Source organism: Manis pentadactyla, chromosome 9 (assembly GCF_030020395.1).
Source record: "Manis pentadactyla isolate mManPen7 chromosome 9, mManPen7.hap1, whole genome shotgun sequence".
In the NCBI taxonomy this organism is placed as follows: Eukaryota; Metazoa; Chordata; class Mammalia; order Pholidota; family Manidae; genus Manis; species Manis pentadactyla.
Window position 1 is genome coordinate 83397923 of NC_080027.1, and position 27265 is coordinate 83425187.

At 37.8% G+C, this 27265-nt stretch overlaps 1 protein-coding gene across 5 annotated transcripts in view; it reads left to right on the forward strand.

Moving 5' to 3' along the window:
- The window catches only part of TTC17 (tetratricopeptide repeat domain 17), a 160679-nt gene that overhangs the window by 119917 nt on the left and 13497 nt on the right, over positions 1-27265 (forward strand). For all 5 annotated transcript variants that reach the window (XM_036891710.2, XM_036891711.2, XM_036891713.2 and 2 more), the window contains 3 exons: positions 11166-11286; positions 22767-22926; positions 23520-23603. In XM_036891710.2, coding sequence (XP_036747605.2) covers positions 11166-11286; positions 22767-22926; positions 23520-23603 — 365 coding nt within the window. The remainder of the gene's footprint in view (positions 1-11165; positions 11287-22766; positions 22927-23519; positions 23604-27265) is intronic.

The following is a 27265-nucleotide window of genomic DNA, read 5'->3' on the forward strand; positions in this document are numbered from 1 at the left end:
TCCAACGAGTTCTACACAAGGGTATAAAGGGCATATAAAAGTGTAGGCAAAGGGTCTGTTTGTGTTTATACAGAGGATCAAAGCCTAATTGGGCTACCCCGAAAATGAACTAAGATACGATATGAAAAAGAACTTCCAACATCTGCACTCTCTGGAAGACTCATGCCAGAAGATGATCATCAAAAAACCCCAACAAAGATCCACGCACTGCTACAGCTGTAGATGCACTCATCCCACCAGTTCCTGGACTTGCCATGGGAACGAGGAAGGAGATATCTAAGCTGGCCTGTGCATACAGTAAAACAACAAATTGGACTGGATCTATACTGTTGGAACTCAACCAAGAATTTGGAGAAGTGCAAATTGTAGCCCTCCAAAGTCTTACAACTACAAACTATTTACTGTTAAAAGAACATATGGCATGTGAACAGTCCCCAGGAATGGGTTGTTTTAATTTGTCTGATTTCTCTCAGACTGTTCAAGTTCAGTTGGACAATATCCACCATATCATAGATAAGTTTTCACAAATGCCTAAGGTGCCTAACTGGTTTTCTTGGTTTCACTGGAGATGGCTGGTAATTACAGATATGCTTTGGTTATGTAACTATACTCCTGTTATGTTAATGTGTGTGTGCAATTTAAGTAGTAGCTTAAAACCTATACATGCTGAAGTTACTCTACAAGAAGATATATCAAAGAAATAATCAATCTTCCCATGTTTTCTTCCGCCTGCTACTTCTGTATCTTTTCTTCTTCCTTCCTAATTACAACCCTTAAATAGAATTAATGCCTCATATCAAATTTACCGAGTATCATAATTCTTCTAAGTGGTAAAGATACCTCAAGACAAATGCTGGGCATAGAAGCCACAGGGCATAAATATGCAAAGAAGTAAAAAGCTAACTTTTTCAAACAATAAGGCTTCTCTCTCACTTACCAACTTCACATTTCCCTGTATGGCCCCGGAAGATGACTGGTTAGCCAGAGACGGGTAAGATTCCTCAAGGGAGGAACAACCTAAGACAGGCACAGTCGCAGGGGGGCCATCAGGTGAGAAATTGGGGATCAACAGAGGTGAGGCTTAGAACCTCACCCCCCCGTTCTGAGAGAAATCTTCTGCATACGTGGATGTTTTATTGCCCTTGTCTAGCTTGGATTAACACATAGTCTACAGGCACACACCTGATCATCTACATTTGCTCTCTTACAACACTAAACTCTGTTTTCTACCTTTATCTTGTATCTACCTACCACTTCAGCATTTTATTGAAAATAATAATAATAAAGAGAGAAATGTGGTATCCAAATATAAATCAAGTATAAAAACCAAATGAGTATTCATATTTGAACTGACTGTTTATAGTTCATAATGCTTGAGCAAAACCGAAAGTTTCTGTGATGACTGCCCTTGTACTGTTCACTATGTAACTTATTCATTATGTAAGAATTTGTTCTACATGTAAAAACTTGTTTGTTATGCCTCAGAAGATTGGAGACTGACAAAAATTAGGCTTGGGGTGGAATAATGATTGTGCATTGAGCATTGACTCCCCTATACAGAATTTTATTGTCGTTAACAACCATTTGATGAATAAATATGAGAGATGCCCTCACAAAAAAAAAAATAAATAAAATAAAACCCAATTGGTATGTTCAAAAAAAAAAAAAAAAACCCTAAAGACTCCACCCCAAAACTACTAGAACTGATATCGGAATACAGCAAAGTTGTAGGATACAAAATCAACACACAGAAATCTGTGGCTTTCCTGTACACTAACAATGAACCAACAGAAAGAGAAATCAGGAAAACAACTCCTTTCACAATTGCATCAAAAAAAAATAAAATACCTAGGAATAAACCTAACCAAGGAAGTGAAAGACTTATGCTCTGAAAACTACAAGTCACTCTTAAGAGAAATTAAAGGGGACACTAACAGATGGAAACTCATCCCATGCTCGTGGCTAGGAAGAATTAATATCATCAAAATGGCCATCCTCCCCAAGGCAATATACAGATTTGATGCAATTCCTATGAAACTACCAGCAACATTCTTCAATGAACTGGAACAAATAATTCAAAAATTCATATGGAAACACCAAAGACTCCGAATAGCCAAAGCAATCCTGAGAAAGAAGAATAAAGTAGGGGGGATCTCACTCCCCAACTTCAAGCTCTACTATAAAGCCATAGTAATCAAGACAATTTGGTACTGGCACAAGAACAGAGCCACAGACCAATTTAACAGACTATAGAATCCAGACATTAACCCAGACATATATGGTCAATTAATATTTGATAAAGGAGCCATGGACATACAATGGCGAAATGACAGTCTCTTCAACAGATGGTGCTGGCAAAACTGGACAGCTACATGTAGGACAATGAAACTGGACCATTGTCTAACCCCATATACAAAAGTAAACTCAAAATGGATCAAAGACCTGAATGTAAGTCATGAAACCATTAAACTCTTGGAAGAAAACATAGGCAAAATCCTCTTAGACATAAACATGAGTGACCTCTTCTTGAACATATCTCCCCGGGCAAGGAAAACAACAGCAAAAATGAACAAGTGGGACTATATTAAGCTGAAAAGCTTCTGTACAGCAAAAGACACCATCAATAGAACAAAAAGGAACCCTACAGTATGGGAGAATATATTTGAAAATGACACATCCGATAAAGGCTTGACGTCCAGAATATATAAAGAGCTCACACGCCTCAACAGACAAAAAACAAATAATCCAACTAAAAAATGGGCAGAGGAACTGAACAGACAGTTCTCCGAAACAGAAATACAGATGGCCAACAGACACATGAAAAGATGCTCCACATCGCTAATTATCAGAGAAATGCAAATCAAAACTATAATGAGGTATCACCTCACACCAGTAAGGATGGCTGCCATCCAAAAGACAAACAACAACAAATGTTGGCGAGGCTGTGGAGAAAGGGGAACCCTCCTACAGTGCTGGTGGGATTGTAAGTTAGTTCAACCATTGTGGAAAGCAGTATGGAGGTACATCAAAATGCTCAAAACAGACCTACCATTTGACCCAGGAATTGCACTCCTAGGAATTTACCCTAAGAATGCAGCAATCAAGTATGAGAAAGATCAGTGCACCCCTATGTTTATCGCAGCACTATTTACAATAGCCAAGAATTAGAAGCAACCTAAATGTCCATCGATAGATGAATGGATAAAGAAGATGTGGTACATATACACAATGGAATACTATTCAGCCATAAGAAAAGGGAAAATCCTACCATTTGCAACAACATGGATGGAGGTGGAGGATATTATGCTCAGTGAAGCAAGCCAAGCGGAGAAAGAGAAATACCAAATGATTTCACTTATCTGTGCAATATAAGAAGAATGGAAAAACTGAAGGAACAAAACAGCAGCAGAATCACAGAACTCAAGAATGGACTAACAGGTACCAAAGGGAAAGGGACTGGGGAGGACGGGTGGGTAGGGAGGGATAAGGGGGGGGAGAGGTAAGGGGGTATTAAGATTAGCATGCATGAGGGGGTAGGAGAAAAGGGAGGGCTGTACAACACAGAGAAGGCAAGTAGTGATTCTACAACATTTTGCTATGCTGATGGACAGTGACTGTAAAGGGGTTTATAGGGGGGACCTGGTATAGGGGAGAGCCTAGTAAACGTAATATTCGTCATGTAAGTGTAGATTAGTGATACCAAAAAAAAAAAAAAAAAAAAGGCAGTTCCTGTGTGGTAACCTCCAATGAGTTCTACACAAGAGTATAAAGGGCATATAAAAGTGTAGGCAAAGGATCTGTTTGTGTTTATACAGAGGATCAAAGCCTAATTGGGCTACCCTTAAAATGAACTAAGATACAATATGAAAAAGAACTTCCAACATCAGCACTCTCTGGAAGACTCATGCCAGAAGATGATCATCAAAAAACCCCAACAAAGATCCACGCACTGCTACAGCTGTAGATGCGCTCATCCCACCAGTTCCTGGACTTGCCATGGGAATGAAGAAGGAGATATCTAAGCTGGCCTGTGCATACAGTAAAACAACAAATTTGACTGGATCTATACTGTTGGAACTCAATCAAGAATTAGGAAAAGTGCAAATTGTAGCGCTCCAAAATCTTAAAACTACAGACTACTTACTGTTAAAAGAACAGAAGGGATGTGAACATTCCCCATGAATGGGTTGTTTTAATTTGTCTGATTTCTCTCAGACTGTTCAAGTTCCGTTCAGTTGGACAATATCCACCATATCATAGATACGTCTTCACAAATGCCTAAGGTGCCTAACTGGTTTTCTTGGTTTCACTGGAGTTGGCTGGTAATTACAGGTATGCTTAGGTTATGTAACTCTACTCCTATTATGTTAATGTGTGTGCGCAATTTAAGTAGTAGCTTAAAACCTATACATGCTGGAGTTACTCTACAAGAAGATATGTCCAAGAAATAATCAATCTTTCCATGTTTTCTTCCGCCTGCTACTTCTATAGCTTTTCTTCTTCTTTCCTAATTACAACCCTTAAATAGAATTCGTGCCTCCTATCAAATTTACCGAGTATCATAATTCTTCCAAGTGGTAAAGATACCTCAGGACAAATGCTGGGCATAGAAGCTACAGGGCATAAATATGCAAAGAAATAAAAAGCTAACCATTTCAAACAATAAGGCTTCTCTCTCACTTACCAACTTTACATTTCCCTGTATGGCCCCGGAAGATGACTGGTTAGCCAGAGACGGGTAAGATTCCTCAAGGGAGGAACAACCTAAGACAGGCACAGTCGCAGGGGGGTCATCAGGTGAGAAATTGGGGATCAACAGAGGTGAGGCTTAAAACCTCACCCCCCCGTTCTGAGAGAAATCTTCTGCATACGTGGATGTTTTATTGCCCTTGTCTAGCTTGGATTAACACATAGTCTACAGGCACACACCTGATCATCTACATTTGCTCTCTTACAACACTAAACTATGTTTTCTACCTTTATGTTGTATCTACCTACCACTTCAGCATTTTATTAAAAATAATAATGATAAAGAAAGAAATGTGGTATCCACATATAAATTAAGTATAAAAATCAAATGAGTATTCATATTTGAACTGACTGTTTATAGTTCATAATGCATGAGCAAAACCGAAAGTTTCTGTGATGGCTGCCCTTTTACTGCTCACCATGTAAGAACTTATTCACTATGTAAGAATTTGTTCTCCAAGTAAGAACTTGTTTGTTATGCCTGAGAAGATTGGAGACTGACGAAAATTAGGCTTGGGGTGGATTAATAATTGTGCATTGAGTATTGACTCCCCTATTCTGTTGTTAACAACCATTTGATCAATAAATATGAGAGATGCCCTCACAAAAAAAAAAAAAAAGTACACACTTCCAATGGTAAAATAATAAGTAACTGGGATGTAATGAATATAGTCAAGATATTGTAACAGCTTGGTATGGTGATAGCTGGTACCTAGAATTGTCATGTATATAAATGTTGAATCACTATGTTGTACACCTGAAACTAATGTAATGTAATACTGTGTGTCAACTACCCTTCAATAAAAAATAATTATCTACAAAAAAAAAAAAAAAAAAAAAAAACTTCCCAAGAACAAAACCCCCGGTCCAGATGGATTTACTGCTGAATTTTATAAGATATACAGAGAAGACATAATACCCATTCTCCTTAAAGTTTTCCAAAAAATAGAAGAGTAGTGAATACTTCCAAACTCATTGTATGAAGCCAGCATCACTGTAATACCAAAACCAGGCAAAGACCCCACCAAAAAAGAAAATTACAGATCAATATCCCTGATGCACATAGATGCAAAAATACTCAACAAAATATTAGCAAACTGAATTCAAAAGTACATCAAGAGGATCATACACCATGACCAAGTGGGATTTATCTGAGGGATGTAAGGATGGTACAGCATTCGAAAATGCATCACCATCATTCACCACATAGACAAAAAGGACAAAAACTACATGATTATCTCCATAGATGGTGAAAAAGCATTCGACAATATTCAACATCTATTCATGATAAAAACCCTCAACAAAATGGGCATAGAGGGCAAGTACCTCAACATAATAAAGGCCATATGTGACAAACCCACAGCCAAGATCATACTTAACAGTGAGAAGCTCAAAGCTTTTTCTCTAAGATCAGGAATAAGACAGGGATGCCCACTCTCCCCACTATTACTCAACATACTACTGGAGGTCTTAGCCATGGCAACCAGACAAAACAAAGAAATACAAGGCATCGAGACTGGTAAAAAAGAAGTCAAACAGCGACTATTTGCAGATGACATGATATTTTACATAAAAAATCCTAAAGACTCCACTCCAAAAGTACGAGAACTAATATTTGAATTCAGCAAAGTTGCAGGATACAGAATTAATACAGAGAAATCTTTTGCTTTCCTATACACTATCGATGAACTAGCAGAAAGAGAAATTAGGAAAACAGTTCTATTCACAATTGCATCAAAAAGAATAACATACCTAGGAATAAATCTAACCAAGGAAGTGAAAGACCTATACCCTGAAAACTACAGGACACTCTTAAGAGAAATTAAAGAGGACATTAACAAATGGAAACTCATCCCATGCTCTTGGCTAGGAAGAGTTAATATTGTCAAAATGGCCATCCTGCCAAAAGCAGTCTGCATATTCAATGCAATGCCTATCAAAATACCAACAGCATTCTTCAACGAACTGGAACAAATAGTTCTAAAATTCATATGGAACCTCTAAAGACCCTGAATAGCCAAGGCAACCCTGAGAAGGAAGAATAAAGTGGAGGACATCTCGCTCCCCAAATTCAAGCTCTACTACAAAACCACAGTAATCAAGACAATTTGGTACTGGCACAAGAACAGAGCCATAGACCAGTGGAACAGAATAGAGAGTCCAGATATTAACCCAAACATATATGGTCAATTAATATATGATAAATGAGCCATGGACATACAATGGGGAAATGACAGCCTCTTAAACAGGTGGTGTTGGCAAAACTGTACAGCTACATGTAAGAGAATGAAACTGGATCATTGTCTAACCCCATACACAAAAGTAAATTCGAAATAGATCAAAGACCTGAATGTAAGTCATGAAACCATGAAACTCTTAGAAAAAAACATAGGCAAAAATCTCTTGGGCATAAACATGAGTGACTTCTTCATGAACATATCTCCCCGGGGAAGGGAAACAGAAGCAAAAATGAACAAGTGGGACTATATCAAGCTGAAAAGCTTCTGTACAGCAAAGGACACCACCAAAAGAACAAAAAGGTATCCTACAGTATGGGAGAATATATTCATAAATGACAGATCCGATAAAGGCTTGACATCCAAAATATATAAAGAGCTCACACACCTCAACAAATAAAAACCAAATAATCCAATTTAAATATGTGCAGAGGAGCTGAACAGACACTTCTCTAAAAAAGAAATTCAGATGGCAAAGATACACATGAAAAGATGCTCCACATCGCTAGTCATCAGAGAAATGCAAATTAAAACCACAGTGAGATGTCACCTCACACCAGTTAGGTTGGCCACCATCCAAAAGACAAATAACAACAAATGTTGGCAAGGATGTGGAGAAAGGGAAACCCTTCTGCACTGCTGGTGGGAATGTAAATTAGTTCAACTGTGGAAAGCAGTATGGAGGTTCCTCAAAAAACTCAAAATAGACATACCGTTTGACCCAGGAGTTCCACTCCTAGAAATCTACCCTAAGAATGCGGTAGCCCAGTTTGAAAAAGACACATGCACCCCTATGTTTATGGCAGCACTATTTACAATAACCAAGAAATGGAAGCAACCTAAGTGTCCGTCAGTAGATGAATGGATAAAGAAGAGGTGGTACATATACTCAATGCTATATTATTCAGCCATAAGAAGAAAACAAATCCTACCATTTGCAACAACATGGATGGAGCTAGAGGGTATTATGCTCGGTGAAATAAGCCAGGCAGAGAAAGACAAGTACCAAATAATATCACTCATCTGTGGAGTATAAGAACAAATAAAAAAACTGAAGGAACAAAACATCAGCAGACTCACAGAACCCAAGAATGGATAAGTTACCAGACTGAAAGGTACTGGGCAGGATGGGTGGGAAGGGAGGGATAAGGGGGAAATAAAGGGGCATTATGATTAGCCGACATAATGTAGGGGGGCAACACTTGAGGGCTGTACAACACAGAGAAGACAAGTAGTGATGCTATAGCATCTTACTACATTGATGGACAGTAACTGTAATGGGATATGTGGGGCACCTTGATGATGGGGGCAGTCTAGTAAACATAATATTGCTCATCTAATTGTAGATAAATGATACCAAAATAAAAATATATAAGTAAAATAAAATAATAAAAAGTATATATATCTGATAGAAAATTTATTGGGAAAATTTTAAAATAAATAAAAAATTCTACTTCTAGTCATTTCCCCTAAGTAAATCATTTTACAAGTGCCAAAGATAAAAGTATGAAGATTTTGATAACATGTTTGCTTATTATAATAAAAATTTGGAAACAGTCTAAATATTGGTAGTTACCTAAATAAATTATAGCACGTCCATACTATGTATGGTGCAGCAAAGATATTTGTAATTTATTAAGTGAACAAAAGCTGTTTATAAAATAGCATACAGAAAGCATACTTAAATTTTTGTAAAATAGTGAATATTCAGTGTATTTGAACTGTATTTTTTTCACATTTCAATATCTCTGAAGTGTACATGTATCTTAGAATTGATGATATCTTGGATAATAATCAGCATTATTTTTCTTTATTAAATCATGCAAAATAATGCAGACCTCACAGTTTATGACACCTTAGATTTGATGAAATGTGCTAAAATGCTAAAACATAGAAAACAAGTGTAGAAGAGAATACTCCAAAATGATATAAATAATAATCTCTGGGTGCTGATAGGGCTGTAAGTGATTTTTTATTTCCTTCTATATGCTTTTCCCTTCTCTAAATATTTTATAACATCTGTATTACTTCCACAGATAAAAACTGAAACTTCCTTGTAAAAGTGTAAATTAAAGTTCAACATGGTTGAGGTGATAGGAGCAGTTTTATTAAATGGATTCAAGTAGGTGGGTCCAGGTAGGGCATTGGATATACTTGCAAATGAGATCATGAAACTGCTTACTGTCACCAAAGTGAAAAGTTCTCAAGCATGGAGGATATAACAGAAGACTAGAGAGGTTCAATATCCCAATTTTCAAATAAGTATGGATTCTATTCACCAAGTGATACACTTCTTTAAAGTCCTGACAAAGTTCTTAAAGTATTAAACAGGTAGTTTGTGAGCCCATGGGGAAAAAGTAGAGATCATTAGTGGCCAATGTAAACTTACTAAGAACTAATGCAGCTAGTAATAGGTAACTAATTCCATTTCCTTTTGGTACTACTCGACTGGAAGACCAGGGAAGCACCATAGACATTATATAACTGGATTTCAGCAAAGATACCCTTGTGAGAGATGTAGGCATAAAGCTCCCCATTGCCTACAGGATAAAGTCCAAACTTCCTAGTGTGGTGTTCAAGACCTTTTACAACCCAGACTCTACGCTTCAGCACCATTCTCTGAACCAACCACACTCTTATTTTACCTCCTTGCCTTTGCACATGCTATTTCCTCTGTCTGGACTGCCCTTATGCCACCTCAGTGGGGCTAAAATAGCACTTAAATTTCACACTCAGTGCCATCTCTTCCTTGGTATCTTCAGCCTTCAGACAGAATCAGTTGCTCTCTTCTCCTTTCAGTTGTTCCACACCTTCATTCTAGTACTTAACCCTATTTTATTCTCATGATTTTATGTTTAGACTGTGAGCTCAAGGACAGGCCCTCTTAATATTCCTCTCTGTGGCCCTAGAGTCTTAATACAGTTCCTAGTCCCTTATAATAGATGCCCAATAAATATTTTTCAAGGGAATCTCTGAAACATAAAATAAGCTTTATTGTGAAACCTACAGTTTAATTCTTTAAGTTATTAATTTAAACAGGGTTCATTTGAAACTCTTCTGAACTATTCTTTTCTATTTTATTAAAATCTAAATCTAAAGCCCTGCCTATGCATCAGTTTCTAATGTTGATAAATTCCTGTAGTATAAAAAGAACTCAACATTCTCCTTCCTGTACATTCAGTTACAATTCCTTCAGAGGAACCCTTCCCAGACAAGGCTTATTTCTGCTCTTTTCTTGGTAAAAAACCTTAAGTAAAATGTGTACGCCCCAAAAATAGTACCTGTGAAGGGTATCAATAAACAGAGCTTTAAAAGCTCTGTGTAGCTTTAAGTAGCATGGTGAGAGTCTGACAGACCTGGGTCTGGATCCCAGCTCTGCCACCGACTAGCCAGGTGACCCTGGGTAAGTCGCTTGATTTCCCTGAGCTTCGGTTCTCTTATCTGAGAAATGAGGTCATAGTTGTAAAGCACGTAGCACAGGACTTGAACACAGTAAGTGCTCTAGAAATAAATGATTTTTCATTATCATCATTACCTCCCCTCCCTGCTGCTTTTCTTTACAGCTGTGGTTGTCTACCAGGAGTAATTTTGCCCTCCCAAGAGACATTTTGGCAATATCTGGAGACATTTTTGGTTGTCACATCCAAGCAAAGTGCTGCTAGCATCTAGAGGGTAGAGACAAGGGGCACTGATAAATGTCGTAGAACGTGCAGGACGGCCCCCACAACAGTGCGTTAACCAGCCCGCAGGGTCAGGGCACCAGGCTGTGAAACCCGAGCGTATTTATATGATGTATGTGTTTATGTTCTTCCTGACTAAGTTAGAGTTGTCTTCATTAAATCAAAATATAGGGGGCTAAAAATTAAGTTTGGCAAGAATGTTAACACTGAAGAACATCTTACTCCTTATTTCATGTTGATCAGTCTTAAGTCCAATGAAGGACTCACTTATTTTTACTTCATCATTTATCTTTGAGAACAAGGCTTTATTCAAAGATGATCTTTATTACTTTTGCTCTGAATGACAAGATTTTAATTAGTTCTTTGGATGGTAGAATTTCTAACGACTTGGAGAGTGCCTGGAACCTCCAAATACACTAATCTGGGTAAAGTGATCGACAGGACACTGTGGGCTCTAGTCCTTTGCATTGTGTTGACTTATGGCATGCTCTCCTTCCAGGAAAAAAGCGTGACTACCAGAGTCTGGGATGGCCCAGCCCAGATGAGTGCGTGAAACTCCGCTGGGTAGAGCTGACTGCCATCGTGAGTACCTGGCTTGCTGTTTCCTCAAAAAACATTGAGTAAGTATCTGAAACCTCTCCCTCCTTCATGATATTTGTGTACCAGTGAATCCACTGGTACCGCCCTTCTTTGTTAGCAGCTATTAGAAAAGTCATCCTTTTTAGGTTGGTGGTTCAGAGGGTGACCTTGCTGACCACAGCCCACAGATGGATTCAGACCATCTGGTAGAGAAGCAGTGAAGGTGCCCCCGCTTCTTAGTGTCCTTACACACACTTTATAAGCTATCAAGAAGTCGTGTATGACTGACTTAGTTTGATTTGAAGACTGGATCCCTTCTTATAGAAGCACACAACCTGTGGTCTCTTGCTGACATCATACACTTGAAAAGGAAGCCAGAGCAAATCCGGATTCACAAATACTTACAAAGACAAGACAAGCAAGGCTGCCTCTCTGATCGCTGTTTGTCCTCCTTGGACACCTGGTCTCTTTTCCTGGCCTCTTTTCTATCCCTTAAGTGTTGGAGTTCCCCAGGATTTACCTCTAAGCCTTCTTATTTATATTTTTTAAGTTTTATTTTTTTTTATTAAGGTATCATTGATATACACTCTTACGAAGGTTTCACAAGAAAAACAATGTGGTTATTACATTCACCCTTATTAGCAATTGATAATTGCATTGATAACCCCATTGCAGTCACTGTCCATCAGTGTAGTAAGATGCCACAGAGTCCCTATTTGTCTTCTCTGAGCTACACTGTCTTCCCCGTGACCCCACACATAACATGTGAACAGTCATGATACCCCACAATCCCCTTCTCCCTCCCTCCCCACCCGCCCTCCCCAACCCTTCCCCTTTGGTAACCACTAGTCCTTTCTTGGAGTCTGTGAGTCTGCTGCTATTTTGTTCCTTCAGTTTTGCTTTGTTGTTATACTCCACAAATGAAGGAAATCATTTGGCACTTGTCTTTCTCTGCCTGGCTTATTTCACTGAGCATAATATCCTCCAGCTCCATCCATGTTGCTGCAAATGGTAGGATTTGTTTCTTTCTTATGGCTGAATAGTATTCCATTGTGTATATGTACCACCTCTTCTTTATCCATTCATCTACTGATGGACACTTAGGTTGCTTCCATATCTTGGCTATTGTAAATAGTGCTGCAGTAAACATAGGGATGCATATGTCCTTTTGAATCTGAGAAGTTGCATTCTTTGGGTAAATTCCTAGGAGTGGAATTCCCAGGTCAAATGGTATTTCTATTTTTAGTTTTTTTTAGTTTTTTTTTTTTTGAGGGGGCATCTCTCATATTTATTGATCAAATGGTTGTTAACAACAATAAAATTCTGTATAGGGGACTCAATGCTCAATGCACAATCATTAATCCACCCCAAGCCTAATTCTCATCAGTCTCCAATCTTCTGAAGCATAACGAACAAGTTCTTACCTGGTGAACAGTACAAGGGCAGTCATCACAAAAACTTTCAGTTTTGATCACGCATTATGAATTATAAACAATCAGGTCTAATATGAATATTTGTTTGATTTTTATACTTGATTTATATGTGAATCCCACATTTCTCCCTTATTATTATTATTATTTTTTTTTTTAATAAAATGCTGAAGTGGTAGGTAGATGCAAGATAAAGGTAGAAAACATAGTTTAGTGTTGTAAGAGAGCACATGTAGATGATCAGGTGTGTGCCTGTAGACTAAGTGTTAATCCAAGCTAGACAAGGGCAATAAAACATCCACGGATGCAGAAATTTCTCTCAAAACAGGGGGGGTGAGGTTCTAAGCCTCACCTTTGTTGATCCCCAATTTCTCACCTGATGGCCCCCCTGCGACTGTGCCTGTCTTAGGTTGTTCCTCCCTTGAGGAATCTTACCCGTCTCTGGCTAACCAGTCATCTTCCGGGGCCATACAGGGAAATGTAAAGTTGGTAAGTGAGAGAGAAGCAATATTGTTTGAAAAGGTTAGCTTTTTACTTCTTTGCAGATTTATGCCCTGTGGCTTCTATGCCCAGCATTTGTCTTGAGGTATCTTTACCACTTGGAAGAATTATGATACTCGGTAAATTCGATATGAGGCACGAATTCTATTTAAGGGTTGTAATTAGGAAGGAAGAAGAAAAGCTATAGAAGTAGCAGATGGAAGAAAACATGGGAAGATTGATTATTTCTTTGACAGATCTTCTTGTAAAGTAACTTAAGCATGTATAGGTTTTAAACTACTAATTAAATTGCGCACACACATTAACATAATAGGAGTACAGTTACATAACCAAAGCAGACCTATATTTACCAGCCATCTCCAGTGAAACCAAGAAAACCAGTTAGGCATCCTAGGCATTTGTGAAAATTTATCTATGATATGATGGATATTGTCCAACTGAACTTGAACAGTCTGAGAGAAATCAGACAAGTTAAAACAACCCATTCCTGGGAACTGTTCACATCCCATATGTTCTTTTAACAGTAGATAGTCTGTAGTTGTAAGATTTTGGAGCGCTACAACTTGTACTTCTCCTAATTCTTGGTTGAGTTCTGACAGTATAGATCCAGTCAAATTGGTTGTTTTACTGTATGCACAGGCCAGCTTAGATATCTCCTTCATTCCCATGGCAAGTCCAGGAACCAGTGGGATGAATGCAGCTACAACTGTAGCAGCACCTGGATCTTTGTTGAGGTTTTTTGATGATTATCTTCCGGTATGACTCTTCCAGAGAGTGCTGATGTTGGAAGTTCTTCTTCATATCGTATCTTAGTTCATTTTCTGGGTAGCCCAATTAGGCTTTGATCCTCTGTATGAACACAAACAGACCCTTTGCCCACACTTTGATATGCCCTTTATACCATTGTATAGAACTCATTGGAGGTCACCACACAGGAACTGCCTTTTTTTTTTTTAAGAGAAAGGAATATTATCAGAAAAGTGTACCTCCATAGCCAATCATCTGACACCCTTTAAGTGATCAAAATTAAGGATATTTAAAGCATGCATTAATTGTTGATTTACAGTTAGTTTTATATCCTATCAGGGAGTAATCCCCCTTTTCTTTCCTTTTTTTTTTTTTTATTTTTTTGTTATCATTAATCTACACTTACATGAAGAATATTATCTTTACTAGGCTCTCCCCTATACCAGGTCCCCCCTTATAAACCCCTTTACATTCACTGTCCATCAGCATAGAAAAATGTTATAGAATCACTACTTGTCTTCTGTGTTGTACAGCCCTCCCCTTCCTCCCACCCCCCCATTATGCATGCTAATCTTAATACCCCCCTTCTCCTTCCCCCCCCTTATCCCTCCCTACCCACCCATCCTCCCCAGTCCCTTTCCCTTTGGTACCTTTTAGTCCATTCTTGGGTTCTGTGATTCTGCTGCTGTTTTGTTCCTTCAGTTTTTCCTTTGTTCTTATACTCCACAGATGAGTGAAATCATTTGGTATTTCTCTTTCTCCGCTTGGCTTATTTCACTGAGCAAAATACCCTCCAGCTCCATCCATGTTGCTGCAAATGGTAGGATTTTCCCTCTTCTTATGGCTGAGTAGTATTCCATTGTGTATATGTACCACATCTTCTTTATCCATTCATCTACTGATGGACATTTAGGTTGCTTCCAATTCTTGGCTATTGTAAATAGTGCTGCAATAAACATAGGGGTGCATCTGTCTTTTTCAAACTTGATTGCTGCATTCTTAGGGTAAATTCCTAGGAGTGGAATTCCTGGGTCAAATGGTAAGTCTGTTTTGAGCATTTTGAGGAACCTCCATACTGCTTTCCACAATGGTTGAACTAGTTTACATTCCCACCAGCAGTGTAGGAGGGTTCCCCTTTCTCCACAGCCTCGCCAACATTTGTTGTTGTTTATCTTTTGGATGGCAGCCATCCTTACTGGTGTGAGGTGATACCTCATTGTAGTTTTAATTTGCATTTCTCTGATAATTAGCGATGTGGAGCATCTTTTCATGTGTCTGTTGGCCATCTGTATTTCTTTTTTGGAGAACTGTCTGTTCAGTTCCTCTGCCCATTTTTTAATTGGATTATTTGTTTTTTGTCTGTTGAGGCGTGTGAGCTCTTTATATATTTTAGACGTCAAGCCTTTATCGGATCTGTCATTTACAAATATATTCTCCCATACTGTAGGGTTCCTCTTTGTTCTATTGATGGTGTCTTTTGCTGTACAGAAGCTTTTCAGCTTAATATAGTCCCACTTGTTCATTTTTGCTGTTGTTTTCCTTGCCCGGGGAGATATGTTCAAGAAGAGGTCACTCATGTTTATGTCTAAGAGGTTTTTGCCTATGTTTTTTTCCAAGAGTTTAATGGTTTCATGACTTACATTGAGGTCTTTGATCCACTTTGAGTTTACTTTTGTATATGGGGTTAGACAATGGTCCAGTTTCATTGTCCTACATGTAGCTGTCCAGTTTTGCCAGCACCATCTGTTGAAGAGACTGTCATTTCCCCATTGTATGTCCATGGCTCCTTTATTGAATATTAATTGACCATATATGTTTGAGTTAATGTCTGGAGTCTCTAGTCTGTTCCACTGGTCTGTGGCTCTGTTCTTGTGCCAGTACCAAATTGTCTTGATTACTATGGCTTTATAGTAGAGCTTGAAGTTGGGGAGTGAGATCCCCCCTACTTTATTCTTCTTTCTCAGGATTGCTTTGGCTATTCGGGGTCTTTGGTATTTCCATATGAATTTTTGAATTATTTGTTCCAGTTCATTGAAGAATGTTGCTGGTAATTTGATAGGGATTGCATCAAATCTGTATATTGCTTTGAGCAGGATGGGCATTTTGACGATATTAATTCTTCCTAGCCATGAGCATGGGATGAGTTCCCATTTGTTAGTGTCCCCTTTAATTTATCTTAAGAGTGACTTGTAGTTTTCAGAGTATAGGTCTTTCACTTCTTTGGTTAGGTTTATTCCTAGGTATTTTATTCTTTTTGATGCAATTGTGAATGGAATTATTTTCCTGATTTCTCTTTCGATTGTTTCATTGTTAGTGTATAGAAAAGCTACAGATTTCTGCGTGTTAGTTTTGTATCCTGCAACTTTGCTGTATTCCGATATCAGTTCTAGTAGTTTTGGGGTGGAGTCTTTAGGGTTTTTTATGTACAGTATCATGTCATCTGCAAATAGTGACAGTTTAACTTCTTCTTTACCAATCTGGATTCCTTGTATTTCTTTGTTTTGTCTGATTGCTGTGGCTAGGACCTCCAGTACTATGTTAAATAACAGTGGAGAGAGTGGGCATCCCTGTCTAGTTCCCGATCTCAGAGGAAAAGCTTTCAGCTTCTCGCTGTTCAGTATAATGTTGGCTGTGGGTTTATGATATATGGCCTTTATTATGTTGAGGTACTTGCCCTCTATTCCCATTTTGCTGAGACTTTTTATCATGAATGGATGTTGAATTTTGTCAAATGCTTTTTCAGCATCTATGGAGATGATCATGTGGTTTTTGTCTTTCTTTTTGTTGATGTGGTGGATGATGTTGATGGATTTTTGAATGTTGTGCCATCCTTGCATCCCTCGGATGAATCCCACTTGGTCATGGTGTACGATCCTTTTGATGTATTTTTGAATTCGGTTTGCTAATATTTTGTTGAGTATTTTTGCATCTACGTTCATCAGGGATATTGGTCTGTAGTTTTCTTTTTTGATGGGGTCTTTGCCTGGTTTTGGTATTAGGGTGATGTTGGCTTCATAGAATGAGTTTGGGAGTATTCCCTCCTCTTCTATTTTTTGGAAAACTTTAAGGAGAATGGGTATTATGTCTTCCCTGTATGTCTGATAAAATTCCGAGGTAATCCATCTGGCCTGGGGGTTTTGTTTTTTGGGGGTTTTGTTCTTTGGGGGTTTTGTTCTTTGGTAGTTTTTTGAATACCGCTTCAATTTCATTGCTGGTAATTGGTCTGTTTAGATTTGCTGTTTCTTTCTGGGTCAGTCTTGGAAGGTTGTATTTTTCTAGGAAGTTGTCCATTTCTCCTAGGTTTCCCAGCTTGTTAGCTTATAGGTTTTCATAGTACTCTCTAATAATTCTTTGTATTTCTGTGGGGTCCGTCATGATTTTTCCTTTCTCATTTCTACGAGCATGGGATGAGTTTCCATCTGTTAGTGTCCCCTTTAATTTCTCTTAAGAGTGACTTGTAGTTTTCAGAGTATAAGTCTTTCACTTCTTTGGTTAGGTTTATTCCTAGGTATTTTATTTTTTTTGATGCAATTGTGAATGGAGTTGTTTTCCTGATTTCTCTTTCTGTTGGTTCATTGTTAGTATATAGGAAAGCCACAGATTTCTGTGTGTTGATTTTGTATCCTGCAACTTTGCTGTATTCCGATATCAGTTCTAGTAGTTTTGGGGTGGAGTCTTTAGGGTTTTTATGTATAGTATCATGTCATCTGCAAATAGTGACAGTTTAACTTCTTCTTTACCAATCTGGATTCCTTGTATTTCTTTATTTTGTCTGATTGCCGTGGCTAGGACCTCCAGTACTATGTTAAATAACAGTGGAGAGAGTGGGCATCCCTGTCTAGTTCCCGATCTCAGAGGAAATGCTTTCAGCTTCTCGCTGTTCAATATAATGTTGGCTGTGGGTTTATCATAGATGGCCTTTATTATGTTGAGGTACTTGCCCTCTATTCCCATTTTGCTGAGAGTTTTTAACATGAATGGATGTTGAACTTTGTCAAATGCTTTTTCAGCATCTATGGAGATGATCATGTGGTTTTTGTCTTTCTTTTTGTTGATGTGGTGGATGATGTTGATGGACTTTCGAATGTTGTACCATCCTTGCATCCCTGGGATGAATCCCACTTGGTCATGGTGTACGATCCTTTTGATGTATTTTTGAATTCGGTTTGCTAATATTTTGTTGAGTATTTTTGCATCTACGTTCATCAGGGATATTGGTCTGTAGTTTTCTTTTTTGGTGGGGTCTTTGCCTGGTTTTGGTATTAGAGTGATGTTAGCTTCATAGAATGAGTTTGGGAGTATCCCCTCCTCCTCTATTTTTTGGAAAACTTTAAGGAGAATGGGTATTATGTCTTCCCTGTATGTCTGATAAAATTCCGAGGTAAATCCATCTGGCCCGGGGGTTTTGTTCTTGGGTAGTTTTTTGATTACCGCTTCAATTTCGTTGCTGGTAATTGGTCTGTTTAGATTTTCTGTTTCTTCCTGGGTCAATCTTGGAAGGTTATATTTTTCTAGGAAGTTGTCCATTTCTCCTAGGTTTCCCAGCTTGTTAGCATATAGGTTTTCATAGTATTCTCCAATAATTCTTTGCATTTCCGTGGGGGCCGTCGTGATTTTTCCTTTCTCGTTTCTGATACTGTTGATTTGTGTTGACTCTCTTTTCTTCTTAATAAGTCTGGCTAGAGGCATATCTATTTTGTTTATTTTCTCTTAGAACCAGCTCTTGGTTTCATTGATTTTTGCTATTGTTTTATTCTTCTCAATTTTATTTATTTCTTCTCTGATCTTTATTATGTCCCTCCTTCTGCTGACCTTAGGCCTCATTTGTTCTTCTTTTTCCAATTTCTGTAATTGTGACATTAGACCATTCATTTGGGATTGTTCTTCCTTCTTTAAATATGCCTGGATTGCTATATACTTTCCTCTTAAGACTGCTTTTGCTGTATCCTACAGTAGTTGGGGCTTTGTGTTGTTGTTGTCATTTGTTTCCATATATTGCTGGATCTCCATTTTGATTTGGTCATTGATCCATTGATTATTTAGGAGCGTGTTGTTAAGCCTCCATATGTTTGTGAGCCTTTTTGCTTTCTTTGTATAGTTTCTTTCTAGTTTTATGCCTTTGTGGTCTGAAAAGTTGGTTGGTAGGATTTCAATCTTTTGGAATTTACTGAGGCTCTTTTTGTGGCCTAGTATGTGGTCTATTCTGGAGAATGTTCCATGTGCACTTGTGAAGAATGTGTATCCTGTTGCTTTTGGATGTAGAGTTCTGTAGATGTCTATTAGGTCCATCTGTTCTAGTGTGTTGTTCAGTGCCTCTGTGTCCTTATTTATTTTCTGTCTGGTGGATCTGTCCTTTGGAGTGAGTGGTGTGTTGAAGTCTCCCAGAATGAATGCATTGCATTCTATTTCCTCCTTTAGTTCTGTTAGTATTTGTTTCACATATGTTGGTGCTCCTGTATTGGGTGCATATATATTTATAATGGTTATATCCTCTTGTTAGACTGAGCCCCTTATCATTATGTAATGTCCTTCTTTATCTTTTGTTACTTTCTTTATTTTGAAGTCTGTTTTGTCTGATACTAGTATTGTAACCCCTGCTTTTTTCTCTCTGTTGTTCGCATGAAATATCTTTTTCCATCCCTTGACTTTAAGTCTGTGCTTGTGTTTGGGTTTGAGGTGAGTCTCTTGTAAGCAGCATATGGATGGATCTTGCTTTTTTATCCATTCTGTTACTCTGTGTCTTTTGATTGGTGCATTCAGTCCATTTACATTTAGGGTGATTATTGAAAGGTATGTACTTATTACCATTGCAGGCTTTAAGTTTGTGGTTACCAAAGGTTCAGGGTTAGCTTCTTTACTATCTTACTGTCTAACTTAACTCACTTGTTGAGCTATTATAAACACGGTCTGATGATTCTTTATTTCTCTCCCTTCTTATTCCTCCTCCTCCCTTCTTCATATGTTGGGTGTTTTGTTCTGTGCTCTTTTTAGGAGTGCTCCCATCTAGAGCAGTCCCTGTAAGATGCCCTGTAGAGGTGGTTTGTGGGAGGCAAATTCCCTCAACTTTTGCTTGTCTGGAAATTGTTTAATCCCTCCTTCATATTTAAATGATAATCGTGCTGGATACAGTAGTCTTGGTTTGAGGCCCTTCTGTTTCATTGCATTAAGTATATCATGCCATTCTCTTCTGGCCTGTAGGGTTTCTGTTGAGAAGTTTGATGATAGCCTGATGGGTTTTCCTTTGTAGGTGACCTTTTTTTTCTCTCTGGCTGCCTTTACTAGTTTGTCCTTGTCTTTGATCTTTGCCATTTTAATTATTATGTGTCTTGGTGTTACCCTCCTTGGATCCCTTGTCGTGGGAGTTCTGTGTACCTCTGTGGTCTGAGAGGCCATTTTCTCCCCTAGTTTGTGAAAGTTTTCAGCAATTATTTATTCAAAGACACTTTCTATCCCTTTTTCTCTCTCTCCTTCTTCTGGAATCCTTATAATGCGTATATTATTCCTTTTTGATTGGTCACTGAGCTCTCTTAAAATTCTTTCATTCCTGGAGATCCTTTTATCTCTCTCTGCATCAGCTTCTCTGCATTCCTGTTCTCTGTTTTCTAGTCCATTAGTGGTCTCTTGCATCTCGTCCATTCTGTTTTGAAGTCCTTCCAGAGCTTGTTTTATTTCTGTATTCTCCTTCCTTAGTTCCCACTGTCCTACTCATGCCGCCATCTTGGCTCCACCTCCTATTTTTAGTGTTTTGATGAACCTCCATACTGCTTTCCACAGTGGTTGAACTAGTTTATACTCCCACCAGCAGTATAGGAGGCTTCCCCTTTCTCCACATCCTCACCAGCAGTTGTTGTTCCTAGTGTTTTCTGTGTTGGTCATCCTAACTGGTGTGAGGTGATATCTCTTTGTGGTTTTAATTTGCATTTCCCTTATAATTAGCCATATGGAGCATCTTTTCATGTACCTGTTGGCCATCTGAATTTCTTCTTTGGAGAAGTGTCTGTTCATATCCTCCACTCATTTTTTAATAGGGTTATTTGTTTTTTGGGTGTTGAGTCATGTGAGTTCTTTATATATTTGGATGTTAACCCCTTGTCGGATATGTCATTAACAAATATATTCTCCCTAAGCCTTCTTATTTTATAATCACTCCTGGTCAAACTGATCTACCCCAAAACCTCGATCACCACTGATAAAGTGACAGCTCCCAAATTTGTATCTCCAGATCAGATCTTTCTTCAAATCCCTCCAGTCATCTACCCAGTTGTCTTCCTGGCCTCAACCTAGATATCTCTCAGGCACCTCAAGCTCAAGGAAACTAAGCTCATTATTTTCTTGCTCCCTCTCCTTCCAAAAAATCATTGTGTTTGTTTTCTATGTCTTATTCTTAGAAAATAGCTCCAACAATGCTTAGGCCAGAAACTGGAGGCTCTCCTTAACAATACCTCTCCCTTAACCTTCAGCTCCGTTCTTTTACTTTTTATCTTATCACTTTTACCCTCTAAGCATTTTTCAAAACCATTTGCTTTTCTCCATCTCCCTTGCTGCCTCCTTAAACCAGATCACCATCATCTCCACTTAGATTCATTCAGGGGCCTCCTAGCTGGTCTTCTTGTTTTATTCACTTTGCCCCTGTTCAATCCACTTTCTCCACAGTACTCAGAATTCTTCCTCCAGTATAAGTGAAATAAGTCCTAAAATGCTCTAATAACTTCTTTTGCTATTTCCCCACCCACAGAGCCCTTTGTGCTGCACCTGTCTTCCTCCTTCAGCTCCACGCCCTCTTCCCTCAGGGCCTTCACACAGGCTGCCTCCTTTGCCTGAGGTGGTATTCGCATCCCCTTCCTACCTGTTTCATTCATACTCACTCTTCTGGTCTCAGCCTAAATCTTACTTCCTCAGGGAATCCCTCACTAACCGCCCCTTCCTCCTTCACATAGAGGAAATACATACCCCGTATAGTATGCTGACTCATACCAGGTTCTACTTTTCACAGCTTAACACATCTGTAATAGTTAAGTCATTCACAAGACTATGAGCACATGACAGTAGGGACTAGATATGTTTTGTTAATGATTCTAGTCCTGGTACCTGACCTGTGGGCTCTGAATATAATGAACGAATGAATGAATGTTTACCTAATATATGTTAAATGTTTTAAATAACTAGAGATAAAATTTGGCAATGACAATTTGCCTTATCAGTATATATGATAGTCTGTAACATTTAGCCTGTATATAGCAGGAAAATGACCACCTTTGAGATCATGAAGGGAAGTGCTTACATGTTACACGAAGATACAGTGTCCAACTGTACCTGTATAAAGTTTCCTGTCTAATCTTTAGGTAACTTTTTCTGTAGGGAAAATGTGCGTCTGCACATAAAGGGAAAATTAAAGGTGGGAACCACTTGTGGGTATTTATCACTGTCTGTACCCTGGAAAAAGAAATCCTAGAAGAAAATCCACCTGGTTTAATACCTTCCCAGTGAGAAAAAGTGCCATCATCTGAGCAAATCATACACCATATTAGATAGAAAGGAGGCAGCTTGAGTAGATTGGGAAAATCACTGAGTTCAGAACTCAGATCCCAACACTGCTGCTTTGACCTCAGGTATGAACTCTACTCATACATACAGGAAATAGTTAATGTCAGGCACTGGGGTCCTTGTACCTGTAAAATGAGAGATCAGACTAAATAACTTCTGAAATCTGTTCCAGTGTGAGATTCTGTGGTTCCAGATGATCCTAATAACATAATTCAAGTGATGATCAGCTGATGATTAATACTTTTTCTCCCCACCCACTCAGATTTTCCGTACCTAATGTGGTAATCTCCACTTTCCAGCATCACAGAACACATAGACTTTGCCACACCAATACAGCAGCCAGCAATGGAGCCTCTTTGCAACGGCAATCTCCCCACGAGTATGCACACCCTAGACCACTTGCATGGGGTTTCCAACCGAGCCAGCCTACACTACACGGGTGAGAGTCAGTTAACAGAGGTGAGTGCTCAGCTTTATTTAGCCTGCCTGTAGACCCAGCATATCCCTAGCAAAGAATATACTGAGAAGAAGAATTGGGAAAACATGTCATAAATATCCAACAGTAGAGGATTTGTTAAATAAATATTAGTATAAATATAAGATAATACACAATAGAGCCATTAAGATGTAGTAGAAATAAATGTATTGGCATAAAGATTTCTTCAGAATATACTTTGTGAAAATGTGGCAGTATACAGTGTGATCCCATATTCTGTGAGAGAAATAATTTATGCGTGCATAGAAAAAATGAAAGATGTTTGTAAAGATATTAACAGTGGTTGTGTCTGGGTGACAGGACTACTACAATTAGCTTTTATTTTCTTTCTTTATTTTAATATTGCTATGATGAAAGATTTTGCATGTCTGTAATTTTTGTTAAGTAGGAGAGGACTGAGGGTGGTATGTTGGGCTTACCACAAAATACCTCACCAGCAGGACCACAGCATGTACCCTGGAGTTTGTGGTATGGTGCCAAGCACCGCATCTGCAGCGTTATCGGAATCCTGCTTCATTTTCACTCCTCTAATCTACCATCTTCCTCCTTGTACCAGGTATTGCAAAATCTTGGCAAAGACCAATATCCACAACAGTCACTTGAACAAATTGGCACCCGAATTGCCAAAGTTTTGGAAAAAGTAAGTCACCCTGGAGGGAAGCTGGAATCTTGCCCACCTTTTGACTGTTTCACATCATTTGCCATTAAGTGGCTCAAACCTCTTCTGTTAGTTATTTAGCACATGGTAACTAAAGGGATGATGTGAAATAATCCCACTAAGATGTTTCCATCATTTCTCCTTTACTTTTTCCATCAGTTGGTGAGTATTCCTTTTTGCTGCTTTGCTGACCTTCTGTGGTGAAACTTGCCTAATCAGTTTTCTCTTCTTTACTCCAGCAAGGGTCTAATGTCGCTGGAGGTACTGGGAACCGTGGACTCTAATATATGAAATAAGTCAGGCGTTCTGTGGAGGAAGAATATTTGGTATTTTAGATTGTGAATGGGAAACATATCCTTTTAGTCTCTTTCTCTTGAAATCATGAAACAAAATGTTTGCAAAATTGCATTTTTATACCGCCTACAGAAACTATAACTGAGAGTCTGTAAGACAGACTGGGTTGAAAACAATTATGTGCTGTTTGCAAGTAACACACCTTAATTTAAGATATTAAACAGTTGAAATTGAATAGATGGAAAAGCAGTAATCACTCAAACAGTAATCATAAGAAAGCTGGTATATTCAATATTAGACAATGTGGAATTTAAGGCAAGAAGCATTACTACAGATAAATAATTCATAATGATAAAGTGGTCAGTGCCCCAGGAATATAGAAAATAATAAATCTATATGTAATCAGTAGCAGTTTCAAATAATACAAGACAAGCATTAAACATTGACAGACCTAAAAGAAAAAAATTAGTGAACCCCCACAATGAATCATAATAGATTTCACATATATCTCAATAGGTAAGAGAGCTAAACAGACAAAAATATGTAAAAATATAAAACATCTTGCTAATGAATTATGCTATTTATATTATGCTTCATTAAACTGTGAGAAAATTCTCATTAAAAATGCAAATGGCCATTTACCATAGTGATCATAAATGAACTCATAAACTAAGCCTCAAATTTTAAAACACTTAAGTAATTTAGAGTTTATTTTCTACATGGGTAGGTGAAGGAAGCACAAGCAAAATTAGAAAATGTTTTGAAATGAATGATAATAGATACAGCATATCAGAACTTGTGGGATGCAGCTAAAGCAGTGCTTAGGGAACTTTAGAGCCTTAAAAAGGACCTACTAGTTAAAAAAAAAAAAAGACAAAATCAGTGATCAATGCTTCTACCTCAAAAAGCTAAAAGGGAACAAATCAAAACTACACTGAGATATTTCCTGCCAATCATATTGGCAAAAATCCAGAAGTTTGATAAGCTTGGTGAGGCTGTTGGGAAACTGGCACTATCATATATTGCTGGTGTAAATGCAAAGTGGGATAATCTCTAAGGAGAGGAAATTGACTGTATCTAGCAAAATTATACATTTATTTATTCATTAGGCAGCAATCCTGTTTTTAGGAATCTTTCCTAGAAATAACACTGGCAAAAAATTAATAGAAAAAAACCTGTGAGTAGGGTGTTGACTGTAACCTGATTTGTAATAGCAAACTAGAAACAACCCAAATGCACATCAGTAGGAGACTGAATAAGAAGTCCTCTGTGGATGTTCATTGTGTGTGAACATCCACAGAATGGAGGCTTCTGCAACTGTCAGAAAGAATGAGGACCATTTCTGTAAATTTCTATGGAGTGATCTCTGGTAAATAGGCAGTTAAAAAAAAGCAAAGGGGGGAAGAACCTGTATCTTAGATTACTATTTATCATTCTTAAAAATGGCAAGGGGGGAGATATGTGTAGAGAAAAACAGATATTTTAAAATGGAAGACTAATTTTTTTTTAATATTAAGTAGTTTCCCATAGAAGGAAGAAAGAAATAGAATGGAAGATAGGGAATAAAGCTATATTTCCTTGATCTACATTGGTTTTCAATTTGACATCGGAACCAAATGAATATCTTGCATAATTATAAAAAACAATTTTTAGTAAGGCAATTCCTTATTGAAAGTAAATTAAATGAGTCTAGCTATGTATTCATTTGGTGGTATAACCATATCAGGCGTAACAAGTTCAAGTGACTTTAAATCACAATTATTTCACTATACCTCCCTAATGGGATTCACCCTGCAAATAAAAGAAAAACTTACACTATTATCAATAATACCATTGTTAACAATACTGATACTGTTCTTCTGAAATTATAGGTGTATGTATTGCAAAATAAATGAGTAGTTTTGTTGGCAATCCTGAGAACTGGAATTTGGGGTACTGGTGAAAGGACATAGAGATCTGAGAATGATGGTGTAAACATCTGTAGTCATGAATTGAAAGTACTAGTAAGAATTTCTCATGGATATGCACATTTCCTAGCTTTTTCTGCTGTAAGTACCCTTTGTTCCCAGATTGTGACTTTTAGATACCATTTTCCACTAAAGGCAACCAGAATTTCTTGGCGAAATGACTTCTACCGTCTGGTAGTTACCAAAACATTACCAAAACCAACAAAGGTGTGTCAAAAGAACTAGGAACCAACTGGAATATGCTCTTATTGGCCAAAGATAGGACACTTTGAGCAACAAAAAGCAACAAAGCAACTGCAGCGGATGAAACACATCACGTATATTGAACTGTATTTAAATTCTGAATTCACTATGAGAATTTTGCTGTGGAAAATACATGGGAACAGCTTATTTTTTTAATGTAAATAGTAAGAAAGTAATAAGCAATTAGAATATTACAGTTTTGCAGCCCCTAATTAATTAGCAAAGATCAGTGGCTGATAACATCACAAAAAGACACTCAGAATGTATGTACTGTTGGAAGTTTATTACCACCTATGAAATACTTTGCCTCCACTCCTCCCCAGTAAGTCAGTCTGACTTTGGACTACTAATTTTGAGAAATACAGGGAATAAAGGAACATGTTACATGGTTCCTAGAGGATGCAACCAGCAGAGTCCAATCAGTGCAAAGCTACAGGATAAATAACCCTATTTCTTCTACAGAAATTTTAAAAATTATGTGAAGATGAATTCTAAAGATCAAAAGAGACTTAAGGTACATATCAACCAATTGCAACATATGGACTTTATTTAGATTCTCATTCAAAGTGTAAAAGCAAAGTGAACTTTTATAAAACAATTGGGGGCAATAGAATTACTAGTCAAATACTTGATATTAAAAACTTTTCAATATTTTAGGCAAAATTCACTATGCTTATATTTTAAACGTGAGTTTTTATCTTTTAGATATACACATTAGAAAATTTACTAGTGAAATTATATGAAGTCTGGAATTTGCTTCAAAGTAACATGGATGAGGGTTTAGATGAAAGAAGATTGGCCATGAGTTGATTGTTGAAGCTAGGTGATGAGCACACGGGAGTCATTATACTGTTCTCTATTTTTGTATATATGTGAAATTTTTTGTTATAAAACATTTTTAAAATGTGATCTCAAAGGTGAGCAAATAGCATATCAGAAATGAATAGGTAAGTTTAAAAAAACAAATTGGCACATCTTAAACTGCAAATATATTTAATTGTTTAATTCACATACTCAGTGGGTGAGTTAGATAGATTAGACATAGTTATATAACTAGTAAATTGCAAGTTTTGTATAAAAATTACTTTGAATATTATAGAGACAAGGAAATATGAGAATCAGCAGATTCAGAAAGCACCA